The sequence below is a fragment of the Dioscorea cayenensis genome, chromosome 3, assembly GCF_009730915.1.
Source record: "Dioscorea cayenensis subsp. rotundata cultivar TDr96_F1 chromosome 3, TDr96_F1_v2_PseudoChromosome.rev07_lg8_w22 25.fasta, whole genome shotgun sequence".
NCBI lineage: Eukaryota > Viridiplantae > Streptophyta > Magnoliopsida > Dioscoreales > Dioscoreaceae > Dioscorea > Dioscorea cayenensis.
In genome coordinates, this window is record NC_052473.1 from 17303127 (window position 1) to 17318223 (window position 15097).

General features: G+C 30.7%; 2 protein-coding genes across 2 annotated transcripts; one reads left to right on the forward strand and one right to left on the reverse strand.

Moving 5' to 3' along the window:
• Positions 1-2162: 2162 nt before the first annotated feature.
• LOC120256038 (probable WRKY transcription factor 40) lies at positions 2163-3450 on the forward strand. The gene is made up of 4 exons (XM_039263812.1): positions 2163-2331; positions 2412-2723; positions 2808-2924; positions 3004-3450. The coding sequence occupies exons 1-4, from the start codon at positions 2260-2262 to the stop codon at positions 3325-3327; spliced, it is 825 nt and encodes a 274-aa protein (XP_039119746.1). The 5' UTR covers positions 2163-2259; the 3' UTR covers positions 3328-3450.
• Positions 3451-7234: 3784 nt separating this feature from the next.
• LOC120252733 (formin-like protein 6) lies at positions 7235-13458 on the reverse strand. Its single transcript, XM_039260873.1, has 17 exons — positions 13248-13458; positions 11829-12511; positions 11521-11742; positions 10620-11440; positions 10424-10541; positions 9578-9649; positions 9375-9473; positions 9252-9293; positions 9012-9092; positions 8885-8935; positions 8722-8803; positions 8532-8626; positions 8291-8362; positions 8097-8213; positions 7949-8017; positions 7789-7855; positions 7235-7665 (listed from the first exon to the last, which is right to left on the reverse strand). Exons 1-17 carry the CDS (start codon positions 13318-13320, stop codon positions 7484-7486), a joined length of 2946 nt encoding a protein of 981 aa, XP_039116807.1. The 5' UTR covers positions 13321-13458; the 3' UTR covers positions 7235-7483.
• Between the last annotated feature and the right edge of the window lie 1639 nt (positions 13459-15097).

Consider the following 15097-nt stretch of genomic DNA (forward strand, 5'->3'; position numbering starts at 1 on the left):
TGATATGAACACTTCTAATAGGCTTAATAATGTGTCATGAGAGGGTTGTCTCAAATTTTGAGACAAACATGTAATCAATTGGGAGTTGAAATCCTTGATTTATTGCCCGATGAAATCAAATTAAAAAACTGAGTGACGAAATTGATATAAATTGAAGTTCAATAATCAAAGTAAAAATGAGCCAAAATTTAATAACTTAGTAAAAAATTAATCCGACGAGCCCTTATAACTTTGATTAAGGTAGTAGTATTTAACAATTAATCAATCAATTAAATTAAATTTTAATAAAAATAAAAAATTACATATTAATTTACATGGATTGTTCCTATTTGTTAATTTAATATTTTTTCCTATTTATTAATTTCAAAATAAGTGGAAATTATTAAAACTAGGTTAATTGATTTGTCACCTCTCTAGTCTAGTCTTCAAGTCCAAAGAAACCTTTTGAATATTTGATTTTGGTGTAAAATTGAAGTAATGTCACACCATGGTCCTTATCATCATTCAAGACTCTTTAAAGGAAATTTTCAAAAATAATTAAATAATTAATTATTAATTACATGCATGCACGCGTTTCACGCAGCCATTTGGGACTAAATTTTATTAGATAATAATAATAATAATAATAATAATAATAATAATAATAATAATAAACAAGTCTAGACTTCAACGTCGTCTTCATTTTGGTCTTGTTCTTTGGGCGGCCGTAATTTGAATCTTAATAATTTTTTTTATTTTATCCTTATTTTAGCACCAAACTTATATAGTCACATCAATAAGATATTTTTTAATTATATAATTATTATTATTATTAGTGTTTAAAAAAAATTACGTATAAAGAAATTTTATTTATTATTTATATGTATATGTTCATAGGTACCAACTAATTCTACTTTATGTGGCAAATACATATGCTATAATATTTGGTAGCATGTGTCACATTTTTATTCATCAATTTTGAATTTCTTTCATACCATTCAACACTTTACACTAAAAAATAGTTTGATAGTCATTAATTTTTTTATTTATTAACATCAAGTTAAGTGTTTATATTCTTTCTGAGGAGGCGACACATGTGCACACTCTTGACGTGATTTATCAACTTTAATAAAAAGTAATAATAAAAAAAAAATTATATTCTCATCTCCATTTTTTTAAGACTATATGCTTTTTATTTTTATAATTTTATATAATATTGTTATATATTTTATTTTTTATAATAGATCAACTCAACCTAATGCTGTATATGCATAAAAAAAAATATCATTTTACTAAATACATATAATTAAATAAATTATAAAAACTTATTGAAGATGTAACCAAATATATTAATGGAAAAGCCCGAGGTTTGATATATATATATATATATATATATATATATATATAAGATGGATAACAATATACAATCCCAAGTTAATTTCCCTTTAATTTCATCTTCAATTATTTTTGTCTCTCAAATAATCAATGGAGCAATTAATTAATAGAATTTTTTCAAGCAAGTCACAAACAAATTGCAAGTTGAAAACCATTTGTTATCCGTCAATATTTTCGGCTTTTTGCCCCACCAAAATGGTGACTTAATTTCTCTTTAAACAAATGAAGATAGAATACTTATTCAAAATATTTTAAAATAATAAAGTTATTCTTGTCTACAATTATTTGCAATGAAAGTAATATTTGAGTTTTAATTAAATATTTAATAAGATAAATATTGCAATTTATTACATATAATTCATAAGAAAATTCAAGCACAGTATAATATAAGTAAACAAATACAAAATACGTGTAGAACTATTACATCATTATTTATTAGTACAAGAAGACCGAAGGGAAAGTGTTAAGAAAACATTGCATTTGCAAAAGAAAGACAACTTAAGGAAGACTAAAAATTTTTGTGCAAGTCTTCATTGGCTAGAAACTCATCTCTTGTCAATAACTTACACACCTCAATTTTGGACTTTCTCACTTCCTTGCCGCCATGGAAATGAGACCATGTCTCATGCTTACATATAATGTATAAAAATTTTAGAAAAAACTTAAACTTTTCTTATATATATATATATATATATGAAATTATCTGTCTTCTTCTATCTTGAAGTCTTTATGAATTTCATTTGTCATTTATATATAGGTGACGTCTTAAAGATGACGTTTTAGTGTTCATCCAAGTATAGATTCATTGATGCTTTCTCTTCTCTTATGTTCCTTTGTTTTCTCTATATATATATCTAAGAGCTTGCTAGGTTTGTTTCATTGATCATGGATAATTCCATCAGCCTCGGCCTCGGACTTGGCCTTCGACCTCTCGATGATCTCCGAAGTGAAATTCCGGTGAGTGTTATATATAATATAGCACAACATGTTGTTGTTATTTCTCTAGCACACTTAACTTCGGAGTTTTGATGTGATAGATAAATGTTTTAGAAGCGGAATTGAGTAGGATGAGTGGCGAAAATAAAAGATTGAGCGACATGTTAAGCGTGATGAATGCAAAGTGTAGTTCTTTGCAAGGCCAACTTCTTGATCTCATGAGCTCACCGTCGTCGGAGAAGAAGAGAAAGAGTCCTAGTAGTGATGATAACAGTATGAATAAGTTTTATTCGAGTTCTTCTCACTTAGAGAGCCCTTCAAGTGAAGATACATGCAAGAGAGCAATTGATCATGTTTACAGAGCTAAAGTTTATAAATCTTATGTTCGCCGGGATCCATCCGACACAAGCTTAGTAAGAAATTAATTATGCTCTGATACCATGTTAGATACATATAACTATATACGCATACTTAAATATGTGTGCGCATGCGTACAGATAGTCAAAGATGGGTATCAATGGAGGAAATACGGACAAAAAGTAACACGAGATAATCCATCTCCTCGAGCTTACTTTCGATGTTCTTTTGCCCCATCATGTCCGGTGAAGAAAAAGGTGAGGCTAGCTAGTATTTGAATTCAACAATTAAACATTGAACAACAAATAATATAAAAATATATGCATATGTTTTTAGGTGCAAAGAAGTGCCGAAGATAGATCGATTTTAGTCGCGACATATGAAGGCCAACACAACCATAGAAATACATTGATAGCCGGAACTAAAACAATCGGAACAGAACATTGCCCGTATTCGATCTCGGTTCAGTCCTCGAGGCCGGAAATCTTCCTCGATTTAACGCCGAAAAGTTCGAACCAAGAATTAGAGTCACAAGAGTTTCAAAGGCTTCTTGTTGAGCAAATGGCTTCATCAATCACAAAGGATCCTAGTTTCACTGCTGCATTAGTTAGTGCCATTTCTGGCAGGGTTAATCTTCAAATATCACCAGGGAAAAATTAGTGTGAAATTTTTTTTTTTTTTTTTGATAAAAATTAGTGTGAAATTTTTATGATGCTTTTGATTATGTATATATAAAGTTTTTCTTGTCAATTTGAATGAAATGATGGTCATGTTGTACTTGAGAAATCTTTAGAATAGTTGTTGTTGTGCCCGTAAGTTCACCTCTCTAAAGTTTTTTAATAAATATATATATATATATATAATGATAAATGGCCAATGTTTTTTATTTATAAAGTCTAAAACCAACAATGGTATTTTGTTGTCCTTATTTGAATTGGCTATGAAGTCTTCGGTGGAGTGATCACAAAGACAAGTTTACTTGGAATAGCTTCCTCCCTTTGTTGATGTGGTCATATGATTTGAATGTGATTCTTTTACTTCTCTTTCATTTAATTATTTTTATTTTTATTTTTATTTTTGGCTCTTATGTGCACTTTAATTAAGACTAGTTCAATATCAACTTGTCATTTTGACTATAAGTCTAGAAGTTTGGTTTTGCTTTTTGTTTTTTCTTTTATATGTTAAAAAAAATCTTGCAATCTTGTGTAAGAGTGAGAGATTACTAATATATATTTGCTCATAAAAATTATATTTATTTATATATCATCTAAATCATTATTATGGTTTCAAATTAAATATATTAATTGATTCAGTTGTTTTCCCCTTTTTTTAAACCATTTAAATTTTAAACTGTTTTCAATTGATTTTTTTTTTTTTTTGGCAGAATATGTTAACAAATAATATTTTTTTTGTTAGGGTATATAAGTAAATATGATTTTAACAAAAATATGTAAATAAAAAAATTAAATTATATATAAGTAAAAAAATGTTTAAATAATTAAATTACATTTCAATAGTCCTCTACACTTGTATATCATCTTGGCTTCTAGTCACATAAATTTGTTTATTATTAAAAATATATATTGCCAAATATATAAAACATCTTAAAGAATTAAATTACCCAATAAACAAAACATCAAAATAATCAAACATTTCTAAATTTAACACCCCAAACTATACACTAAAATTGGTGAGGTTTTTAGTTGATTTAATGGAAAGTGGTTATTTAAAAAAAAAACATAACATAAAATTTTATATTAGCATGAATTAATAAGTTAAAAAATTTATAAAATTTTAAATTTCTATTTTAAAATTAAATTCCTTAAAAGGCAGAGTAATGTTGCATTTTTTTTAAATATATAAAATCAAGAATAATTAAGAAGAAAATTTTGTGCCCATATGCCCTTCATCACGATAATAATTCTTTTACAAAATTAATTAATTTTTATATTATTAATTAAAATAAAAAAAAATTAATAACTACTGTGTTGATATTTGAAATAATAAAATTTTAGATAAAAAAATATCTACTAAAATAATTTAATCTAGAGATATTTCTGCTATTTAAAAACACATGTTTTTTTTTAAAAAAAATATTTAGGGACTAAAATTGAACATAAATTGAAGCATTAAAAAGATTTGAATATATAAACCTGAGTTTCTTACCTTATTTATTTAAGTTGTTGGCTGAATGATTTGAATATGTAAGTTTGAATTTTCTGGCTTATCTTTAAGTTGAATTGACCTCACACTAATTTATGAGAAATCTTTAAACTATTTAGGTCTAAAATTTTCATTTGATCACCTTTTCAAGCTAATGAAGAGTTTTTTTTAGTTTAAGAAATTTTCCAAACATGCTGATATATTTTTTAGGATGAAGAAACATATATGTGTTTTTTCTCATAATTTCTTGTCAATAATTATGACTTAAATTAGATATTGAATTGAATTAATTCTGCCTAACTTTGAATTGTTAACACATTTATTTTGCTTTTTTATTAAATAATAATAATAAAGAAAGCACATTTTCCTCGGATTATCATCTTTGCATGCACACCCCTGAATTTTGCATTTGCACCCTTGTAAAAGTTGTAATTACTTGTATCAGTATTAGAAGAGTGAATTGAGTTAGTAATTCTATTTTGAGTTATTCCTCAAGATAATTTTTTTGCATTTACTTAATTATCTTGTTACAATCTCAATGTATAATATGTATTTAAATCTAAGATTTTTTTTTTTTTGGATGAAATAAAATCTAAGAGTATATTTCCAATGATTAAAATGATAATTTATTAGATTACTCTTTGTTTGATTGATTTAACTATTTTGTTGCCATTGACTTCAATTCAAATAGTTGTTTTTTTTTTCAACATCATCCAGATGATGCAAGCATGGGTATGTCATGTTGAAGAATATTGGAATGCTAGCATCAATCATATGGAAATTGTGGACAATAATCTAAGTACTTTTCTTTCTAGAGAACAAGAAAGACGACTTGATTTGTTTCTTCTTACTAGTCTTTGCCTTATTCAATTGTGAGTATAGATGATGATGTCACACTATTTTTATTTTATTTTATTTTATTTTATGTTTTGTACAGATATAAAGGTGTATCAATTACGTGGCTTATCGACCCTTTAAAGACGTATTAACTCTACCAAATATCATATAGAGTAACAAAAGTTTGCCATGTGCATACTCAGAAAATTTATAATAACCATACCAAACTAATAAGTTTCTCTTGTCACGCAACTCTAGAGAGAAAATATATAAGGGACCCATCCTAAACCTATTGAAAAAGTATTATAAACAGTATTGCTATAATATGTAGTGTGCTGGGTTTCAAATTTGTGCTTGCTCATTCACTGTCCGAGTGACAATTTACTGTGCTGGGCAGTGGTTGCCGTGTCACGCTTATTTCATCATCCATATCTCATTAAAATAATGATAATTATCTATCTAAAACCAAATAATTTGATTTTAATTTTAGAATACCAAATCTTGAACAGAAGATTACACAAATGTAAAGATATGAATCAACTGCTTAAGCAAATAGTAAGGGGAAAAAAAAAGGATGGACTTGACTTGATGTAGACCTTATTATAGATTTCAGTAGTCATAATATATAGTCTCATATTCATTTCCACCTACTTAGTTTATTTTAATTAATCAAATATTTTACTTCAAAGCATTGTTACAAACAACATCATATAGATAATATATTGAAGAAACTCCCTAACTACAAGCATGCTTCCCTTACCTAACAAACTATAAAAAAAAGACTTGTCCCCTTAATTCTTTCATATATATATATATATATATATATATATAGACTTCACCTAATTACACTGTGGGCATGAAATCCTTCAGAAAAAAAAACAGACTCAAGTAATAAAGCAATGTAGTCATCCTATTTAAATTTTGATCATTGTTTGTTCAAGACTCCAAGTACCAAACCTTGCATCACAATCACATTAGTTTATATATATATATATATAGTCTTAATTTCATTTGTTGCATGGTCGTCTGTGAAAAATGATGTTTACTTTCTTTGCATTAAAATTTTTTTTGTATACCTCTTTAAAAATGATGTTTACTTTTGTAAGTCATTCTTATTTATAGACTAAAAGTTAATTATAAAATTTTATAAAAAATTCTTTACCTCCTTTTTATTCTTATTGAAAAAAGGAAAAAAAAAAGAAAAAAAAAACAAATTTTAATATATATTTCATTAAAATTTATAAGTTGATTTTTAATCATTAACAGTTATGATTTCTACAAGGGTATATTAGCAATTACACAGTTTAAAACAGGTATAAAACTGCAAGCAATTTTCCCTGCTTTTTTTTTCTCAAATTGTTTTTTTTTTTTTAATGCAAAGAAACATGTGCCTTTTTTTTTAAATTTAAGTTGAATTCCACACATTAATTATATTAAAAAAATGAAATAATTATATATTTCTAAAAAATAAATAAATAAACAAATAAAATTCGCATGTCATTTTTCATCTGTAAATTATAATTCTCTTGATTATCACATAAACTGTACATGGCACAAACAAATAACAAAGAAAAAAATTTGTTACATTTGGAAACAATAAAAGCGGTAAGAACAAGCATTTTCATCGACAAAGTGATCATATACATATGCACTTTATTAGTACATAGATACAAAAGAATGCCGAAAAAGCAAAAGTATATAATATATACAACATTGTAATAATAATGATAATAATCAAAGTGAAGCTAAATATTCAATGCTTGTGACATGAAACTCTCAATAAATTTCATCTCTGATTGCTTTGATTTATCTCCATTTAACTTCTTGTATTACTAGAAATCGGCATATTGTGTTCTATTTCTTTCTTTGGTGTGCTAAGTTTCATCTTTTCCATTTCGGCTTCTTTTTGCGCTCTTTTCTTATCCAGTTCAACCTGTTTACAGTTATCTTCGTGCGCCCGGCCGAACATTTTCACAAAAGTATGAAGTGTTGAGACCACTGTTTAATAAAAATACGAAAAAGAACACATCAAACAAAGTGATGATGTTCCTCCCAACATGTTAAAACAAATCAATTTTTGGCATATAACTTCTTGTATAGGATACTAATAAAATGTATCACCTTGCTCGAATGGACATCGTACTGGATCTTCCCCGAAATAAAGAGCCAAGGCATCGGCATTTCTACCCTGCATCACGGAAACAGAAACATTCCTTCGGTGATACTGTAATAACGATGCTTTTCTTCGGTGATGTAAATAGGTAGAGTTGAGAAAACATACCACTCCGGAATAGAGTGAAGTTAGTGTTCTTACTTTAGCTTCGGCAGAAACAAGAAATGCCTTCAAAGTCTGTCAGGAAAAGAAAAGTTGCTTAATTAGTTATCGGAACGAAAAATATTCTGCTCATATTTTGATCATGACAATCAACCTTATGAAATGCTTGTGACACAAGACCATCATTTTCGGACAATGTTAATTCCTGTTCAACTTTCTCTAAACCTTTGCTTATCGCTTGCATTTCTTCAGCTAAAACCTTCAATTGTATCTGACGAAGATTACGACAATGTCAGTAAATACTAAATATTTAAATTGGGAAATTTTAATAAAGAAAAATGTCAATACCTTCACTGCAGTTTCCAAGCTAGGAATGTCCTTCTCGAAATCAAGAACTTCAGGAAGTTTGTCGGCAAGAACCTGCATTAACAGATTCACATGATATCCAAAAAAATTTTCAGTATATGTGAATTCAACATACCTAGGATTCAATCATTCAATGAAATTGATATATAAACCAAATGTATAAGCATTAACAAATTACATTAAATCTAATAGAAAAGAAATCTAAAAGACTCGGCAAGCTTACCTTGCACAAGTAATGCATGAGTGTCATCTTACTATTCCGTGTCCGGATATCACTGAGTTTAAGAAGGCTATCCAGCTTAAATCCAATGGCAGAACCTGCATGCATATCAATTCTACTGAAAACCAATCGAAATAAATAAAAATCAAGTTACAAAATCAAAGCAAAAAATAAAATTTAAACTTAAACCCACCCCGGGCTGTTCCTTGATTAAGTGCATTTCCAAGGGAAAGTATGGTCTGCATGATTCTTTTCAGTTTGATGGAGCTTTTGATCTGACAGCAAGCAAACATAATAAGAATTTTTTTTTTTCAGAAAAACATCTAAATGCAGAGATTCAACAAAATTGCACTTACTTCTTCTGCTGTAGAGTTGATAGTGTTCAAGTTATTTCTAAGTTCTGCAACCTGTAATTAAAGATTATGATACTCATCAAGCAATAAGCACTGAAGAAACATGATTTGTAACAGATAAAATTCAAACCTGAGAATGAAATTGGATCTTAAATGAGAAGACTCTCAGTTTGGATTCCATTCGTGGCACTTTCATCAACTCTAGGAAGAACTGGAAGACAAATGATTGCCTGAGTTATTGATTTAGAAGAAAAAATAGCTTGACACCAATCTTGTATGTTATGAGAAGTTAAGAAGACCAGATAATAAAATTTAATACGGGCAAAGACAAGGAAGATATCATTCTGGGGATTGATATTGGGAAACCTACTTGTTCACATTTGCCCAATTTTTGTTTATCACCTGTGTAACCCTGGAAATTAAGACATAGTATTACGTTTAAAAGGATTTATTGGAAAAATGAAGAGTGCTTTAAAAACATGAACAAATCTACCTGTAATAGGTCAATCTCTTCCTTTGTTGGACATAACTTTGTAAGGCTGTCAATTTGATCGGCATTTAAAATGGAGTCATCAAGGGCAAGCACTGAGTTCTGAAATGAAGGAATAAGAAAGACATTTGAGAGTAGTCTTGCATTTTTCAATCAGATAATCAACGACCGTAAATTTCCTGCAGTAATCAGAGAAAGCAGTTTACCAGCAAATCAGTTGTGGACATCTTGACTCCTGTACGCATTATTTCACAATTATTGGCCCTTCTGAGATCAACCTAAAAAGAAAATTAGGAAATTATGAGCTAAAAGGAGCAAATAGAGCCGTATAAATTGGATTAGAACACAATTGCCATTATAATAAAAGTAAATGAATAATTAAGAAGAAAAAGGTTTTTCAAAGAGCCACAATAATATCAACTCATTGAGCATCTACAACTGAGATATATTTAGTTGAAAAAAGAAATAAGTGTTATCAATTAGCTCGGATAAAGCCCAAATAATCCTACAAATATCTAGACAAGTGTATGAATTGATAAGTAAACATGGTCGTGGTCCTTCTACAAGGAACATCTCCAATAGTTATCGACATTTTACCTAAAAAGAATGGCATCTTAAATTCGACATGATGTATGATCACGAGAGCAACAGTGTAAATTTTCAATTTAGATGGTTCATTATGCCATTTTTACCGGCATTTCTCTAACAACAGGAAGAGAACCTCTGTTCTTATATGCAGGGGCTAACATGATGATATTGAAGCCATAATTATTGCATATCTGAAGAATATCCATAAATTGAACGGCTTGACATGCCAGAAGTATATGTAGCTAAAGTATATGATTCCTTCCTTAATCTACAATGCAAAATATATGCACTCTTGCATAAGAATATTGATAAACTATGTGCAAAATGTTTTGCATCTTACATGACGGATGAAGCAATAAAATCAATAGTTAAATATAAGAAAGTGTATCAAATTCTTTCACTTCCATATAAAAGTGTGTCCAAATGCTATATGAATGATGAACATGCATTGAGGGTGTAATTACCAAATGAACTTTCTCTGTTCTTGAACCAACCGAAGAACGTCGACTTGATTTTTCTTTTGCACTTGGCACTGCTGCTGAGAAAAGGTTCTCAAGTTCAGACATGTCAATCTCCAAAGATCTAGCACATGGAAAATTATAGGTATGAGAAACAAGTACCATAAACATAATATCTAATTGAGAATGTAAAGTGAAATACTTGAAAGCTTCATCAGGTCTATGTGGCTCTGCCCATAAGCTCCCCTTCATTGCCCTTGATACTTTTACCCAATGCAAAGGCTTCAAAATTTTTCTAGATGATGAGTTGGTAAACTGTGAATTTTTTGGGCTTATACTGCGTCTTAATCCTCGCCCCATCACACCAATTGGTTTCGTTGTTGATACCGCGCCAGCATTTAATGACTGTAAGACAATGTCATTGTCTTTCCCCTTGTTTTCTTTGGAGTTAGACTTGGATGAGTAAATACTAGAAGTCCTCGATGGAGGCGGGGGTGGAGGTGGTGTTGAAGGTGCAATTTTTGGTGACGCACGTTGAGAACGAATTGGTGGGGGAGGAGGAGGACAAGGAGGGGCAACACCAATGGAAACTGGTTGAAGAGTTGGAGGCAATGAGGATGTTACTTCACTAGGAAGTGGTGAAGTTCTAGAGCGCAAAGGAAAAGTAATACAATCCCCATGTGTAGATGACGACTGCCGTCGTTGGGGCGGTGGAGTTGATGGCGGAGGAGGTGGTTGAGGTGGTGGCATTGGTGGAAGTTGTTGACCTTCATGTTTCAATGGTAATGGCAATGAAGTTTGTTCTCGTGGCATGGCATGATTTTCCGCTTTCTCTTGGAAAATCATACCCATATTGTCTACCGAAGTCTTTGTTGCATCGGTGTTTGCATCTAACCAATCCATGTTGCTGAACATTTCTTGCACCTTGGAAAATACTTCAACCGGAAGGCCTTCTTTTTCTTCACTACGGCGCAAATCCATAGCAGTGACTGAAGCAACTGCATCCATTTCTGAAAGAAGAACCTTGAAATAAAATAAAATGATAACAATCAGTAGATCTTGACAGTAAATAGGAGAATTGTGGAATGTAATGAGATGCAAACCTCCACTCTGAAATCCTTTGGAAACCGGTCCTTGGAATCCCACAGAATATCAATCTCGTCACAGTTTAGCATCAACAGATTCGATCTAATAAATGCTGTGTTGAACACAAAACTGAATGCCATCTCTTTATGTTGCAAATCCTCGTCTACATGAATGCACTCAAGTACAACATCTCCTTGAATGTGGCGGCAAATGTCAATTTTAACCACTTCAGAGTCTGCCTACACACATGAACAAGGACTAACTTCAAAACCCAAAACCAGTACAAAAAATGGGATCATTGCAATAAAGAAGCAAATAGTACCACCTGTTTGTAAAGCTGAACACTTTTGCTTTGCTTTGGTGAAGTCTGATCAGCAGCAGTGAGGGTATCCTGCATATAAATCCGAAATATTGGTCTGAAGCCACCCTTACCATCAAAATTAGGAATTTTCCTAAGGATCACACAATCTAAAGTCAAAGCCCTCTCAACTGGAGGCCATTCAGATCCAAAATTCCTCCTCGAAATATACTGCAAGTATCGAATTTGCGAAGCCAAAGGATTTAATGGAGAGAATAACTGCAATAATTCACGAGGAGCTTGTTTATAGATCATATCCAATGTCTTCCGTTCACCAGTATACTGTTTTTGATAAATCAAGAGCCCTGCTAACATGAAAGCTAAGACTGGCCACCCACCTCGCTCGCAATGCATCAGTAAAATATTTTCCGGACCTAAAGAAAGCCAGTTTTCACTTGACCGCAAGAAATGGTGGATAATTTCCATGGTGAGCAAAGGACACCCTTGATAGTGCCGAGGATAGTCCATGACAGTCACATCATATTCAGATAAAATATCAGCTAGCCAGCTTTGTCTAACTCCTTCCCGAAAGTTGAAGACCATGAAAAGAGCCGATGGAAATTGGTCTCTGAGTTGTGATACAATGTTACCCACATAGGTCTTGTATTCATCATCTTCAGATACATCAGTAGAGAAGCAGCTATCAAACACTACGAATCAAACAGCAGATGAGAAAACATAAGTTCTAATGCTTCTGAAACTAAAGCTAATAAACATAAATCCTACAAATATTGTTTCATAAGTATTTTTTTTAGGAGCCATCATTTATGAAGATAAGTAAAAACAGCTGCACTTAGTGCCAAGTAATTTCTCTCAAGATATTTAGAACATACCAAAAAACCCTATAAGAGATCACAAAAACCAAATAAAAATTCCACCCAAATCAGCTCAAATTGGAGCTATTAAATAACAAAACAAACAGACAAGCTAATGTAGAAACAAAAAAAAAAGATAAGCAAAATCCCTCTTTTTCCACCCTAGATGAATAGAACATCAAAACATACCCAAAACCCAATCAGAGATCATAAAACCAACCAAAAACTCCTCCCAAATAAGTTCAAATTAAACAGTAATCAAACAAAACACAAACAAAGATCACATAAACACAAATGTATAAATATAACAAAAACAAGCAAAATCACCTCCTTTTCCATCTCAAATAAACTAAAAACACTACAATCAAACATGAAAACACACCAAAAACCCTATCAGAGATCTCCAAAAAACAAACCCTCTCAGAAATTCCTCCCAAATCAGCTCAAATTAGAACAACAAACAAAACAAATATCACAAAACCAAATGTAAAAACACAACAAAACCAAGCAAGTCCCTCCCTTTCCCACTCCAAATGAACCGAACACCAAAATCAAACATAAAAACACATACCAAAAACCCTATCAGAGATATCCAGAAGCCCATCAGGCGGCTTCCGATGAAACCACTTCCGCAACAACGCCATCTCAAAGACTCATCCTTTGTTGGATCGCAAGGACTGGGAAAACCTCTGAATCCTCTTTCCCACTTCCAAAAATCCCGTCTTTCCATCGTTTTCAAGCTTGGATTTATTATAGACTTCATCATCGATTGCCGCATCGTGTTTCCCACTGTTTAACTTGGCTTTTTTTCATCGATGTTTTGTGGATTGAGTGTGTACTAACATAAAGGAATGGGGCCCACTGATTCCAATGATAATGTTGATGACGTGGCGGTATTTGATTGGATGGAAAGAGTAGTATGCTGCATGGATGATTTTTCACCAAAATAAAATAAAATGGAAAATCACGTTTTTTATTGGGACAAATTACGTGTTAGTTTCTCTGTCTATCACCGACTAGGGATGCAAATGGGGCGAAAAATCCCCGCTTCTTACGGGCACCCGCCCCGATAGGGCGGGGATTCCCCGAAATAATCCCCCGCGGGCCGGAAATTTCCGATTTTTAATAATATATATATATATATATATTGAAAATAACTCATATGATTAATTTTTTTAAAAAAAAAATAATTCAATATTAATATAAGATTATAAGTACCAAATATTTAGGTTTCAAAAAAATATATTTTTAGTATTTATTAATAATGTTTTAGACTTTTAGACTTTAAGTAATACTAGTATTACTCCCGTGTGTGATGTACGAATATAATTATATGAAAATTTTAAAAAAAAAATAATAAATTTTTTCTTTATTTTCTATAGAAATTAAGGTAAAATTAAGATTAAATAAAATAAGCTATTTATCAACTTCAAAAATATAATATTTTTATAAAATTAATTTTATTATATATTATGAGATAAAATAATAAAAATTAGTTTAAAACAATATAATTTAGTGTTATGTTATAAATATTTTAATATTATTAAAATAATATTGGTAAAATTTTTATGAGAAATTGACAAGTGTCAAATAGGTTTTCTACTTTAATATATATATATATATATAGATATATAATATTATTAGAATTTTATGTAATAAAAAAAATTGGCGGGGGGCGGGGATTCCCCGACCCCGTGGGGATCCCTGCGGGGGAGTGAGTGGTGATAATTTCTCCCCTACGGGGAATTTGGAGACGGGGAATCCCCGCCCCATGGGAAGCGGGGATGGGGACGGTATCCTATTCCCCCGCCCCGCCCGCCCCACCTACATCCCTATCACCGACGTTTTTTTTTCCATGCCTTTTAATCTCTTTTATATATATATATATATATATATATATATATATATTAATATTCTCCTTTTATACGTTTTATTATAACAGAAATATCCCTCCTTCTCTTTTAATATATATATATATATATATATATATACAATAGATCATCAACAGATATAGTAAAGAAAAAACGTACACGGGAACCAAAACATAGCGTAGTGATTTCTTACCTCATTTCAAGTACAATGCAATAAAAATAAAAAAATGATTGCAATCAATTTGTCAAAAAAAAACACAAATAAAGATAAATGTGGAAATTGCTAAAAACACCCTCAAAATTTGCAATATACACAGATTCTCCTCTTAAATTTGGTTATCCATAAAAACCCCTTCCTTTTGAATACAATGATTTTTTAAACCCCCAAAACATCTAACAGTGATTGATATAGTTAATTTAGAATTTTTTGGACGAAATTGTCCCTTGCGTGGGAAGTTGTGGCAAGTATGACAGGATTTGACTATAATGCCCTTGGGTGCAATGAGTTTCTATTTAAAAATGAGGTTTCTATTTAAAATATGAGGTATGA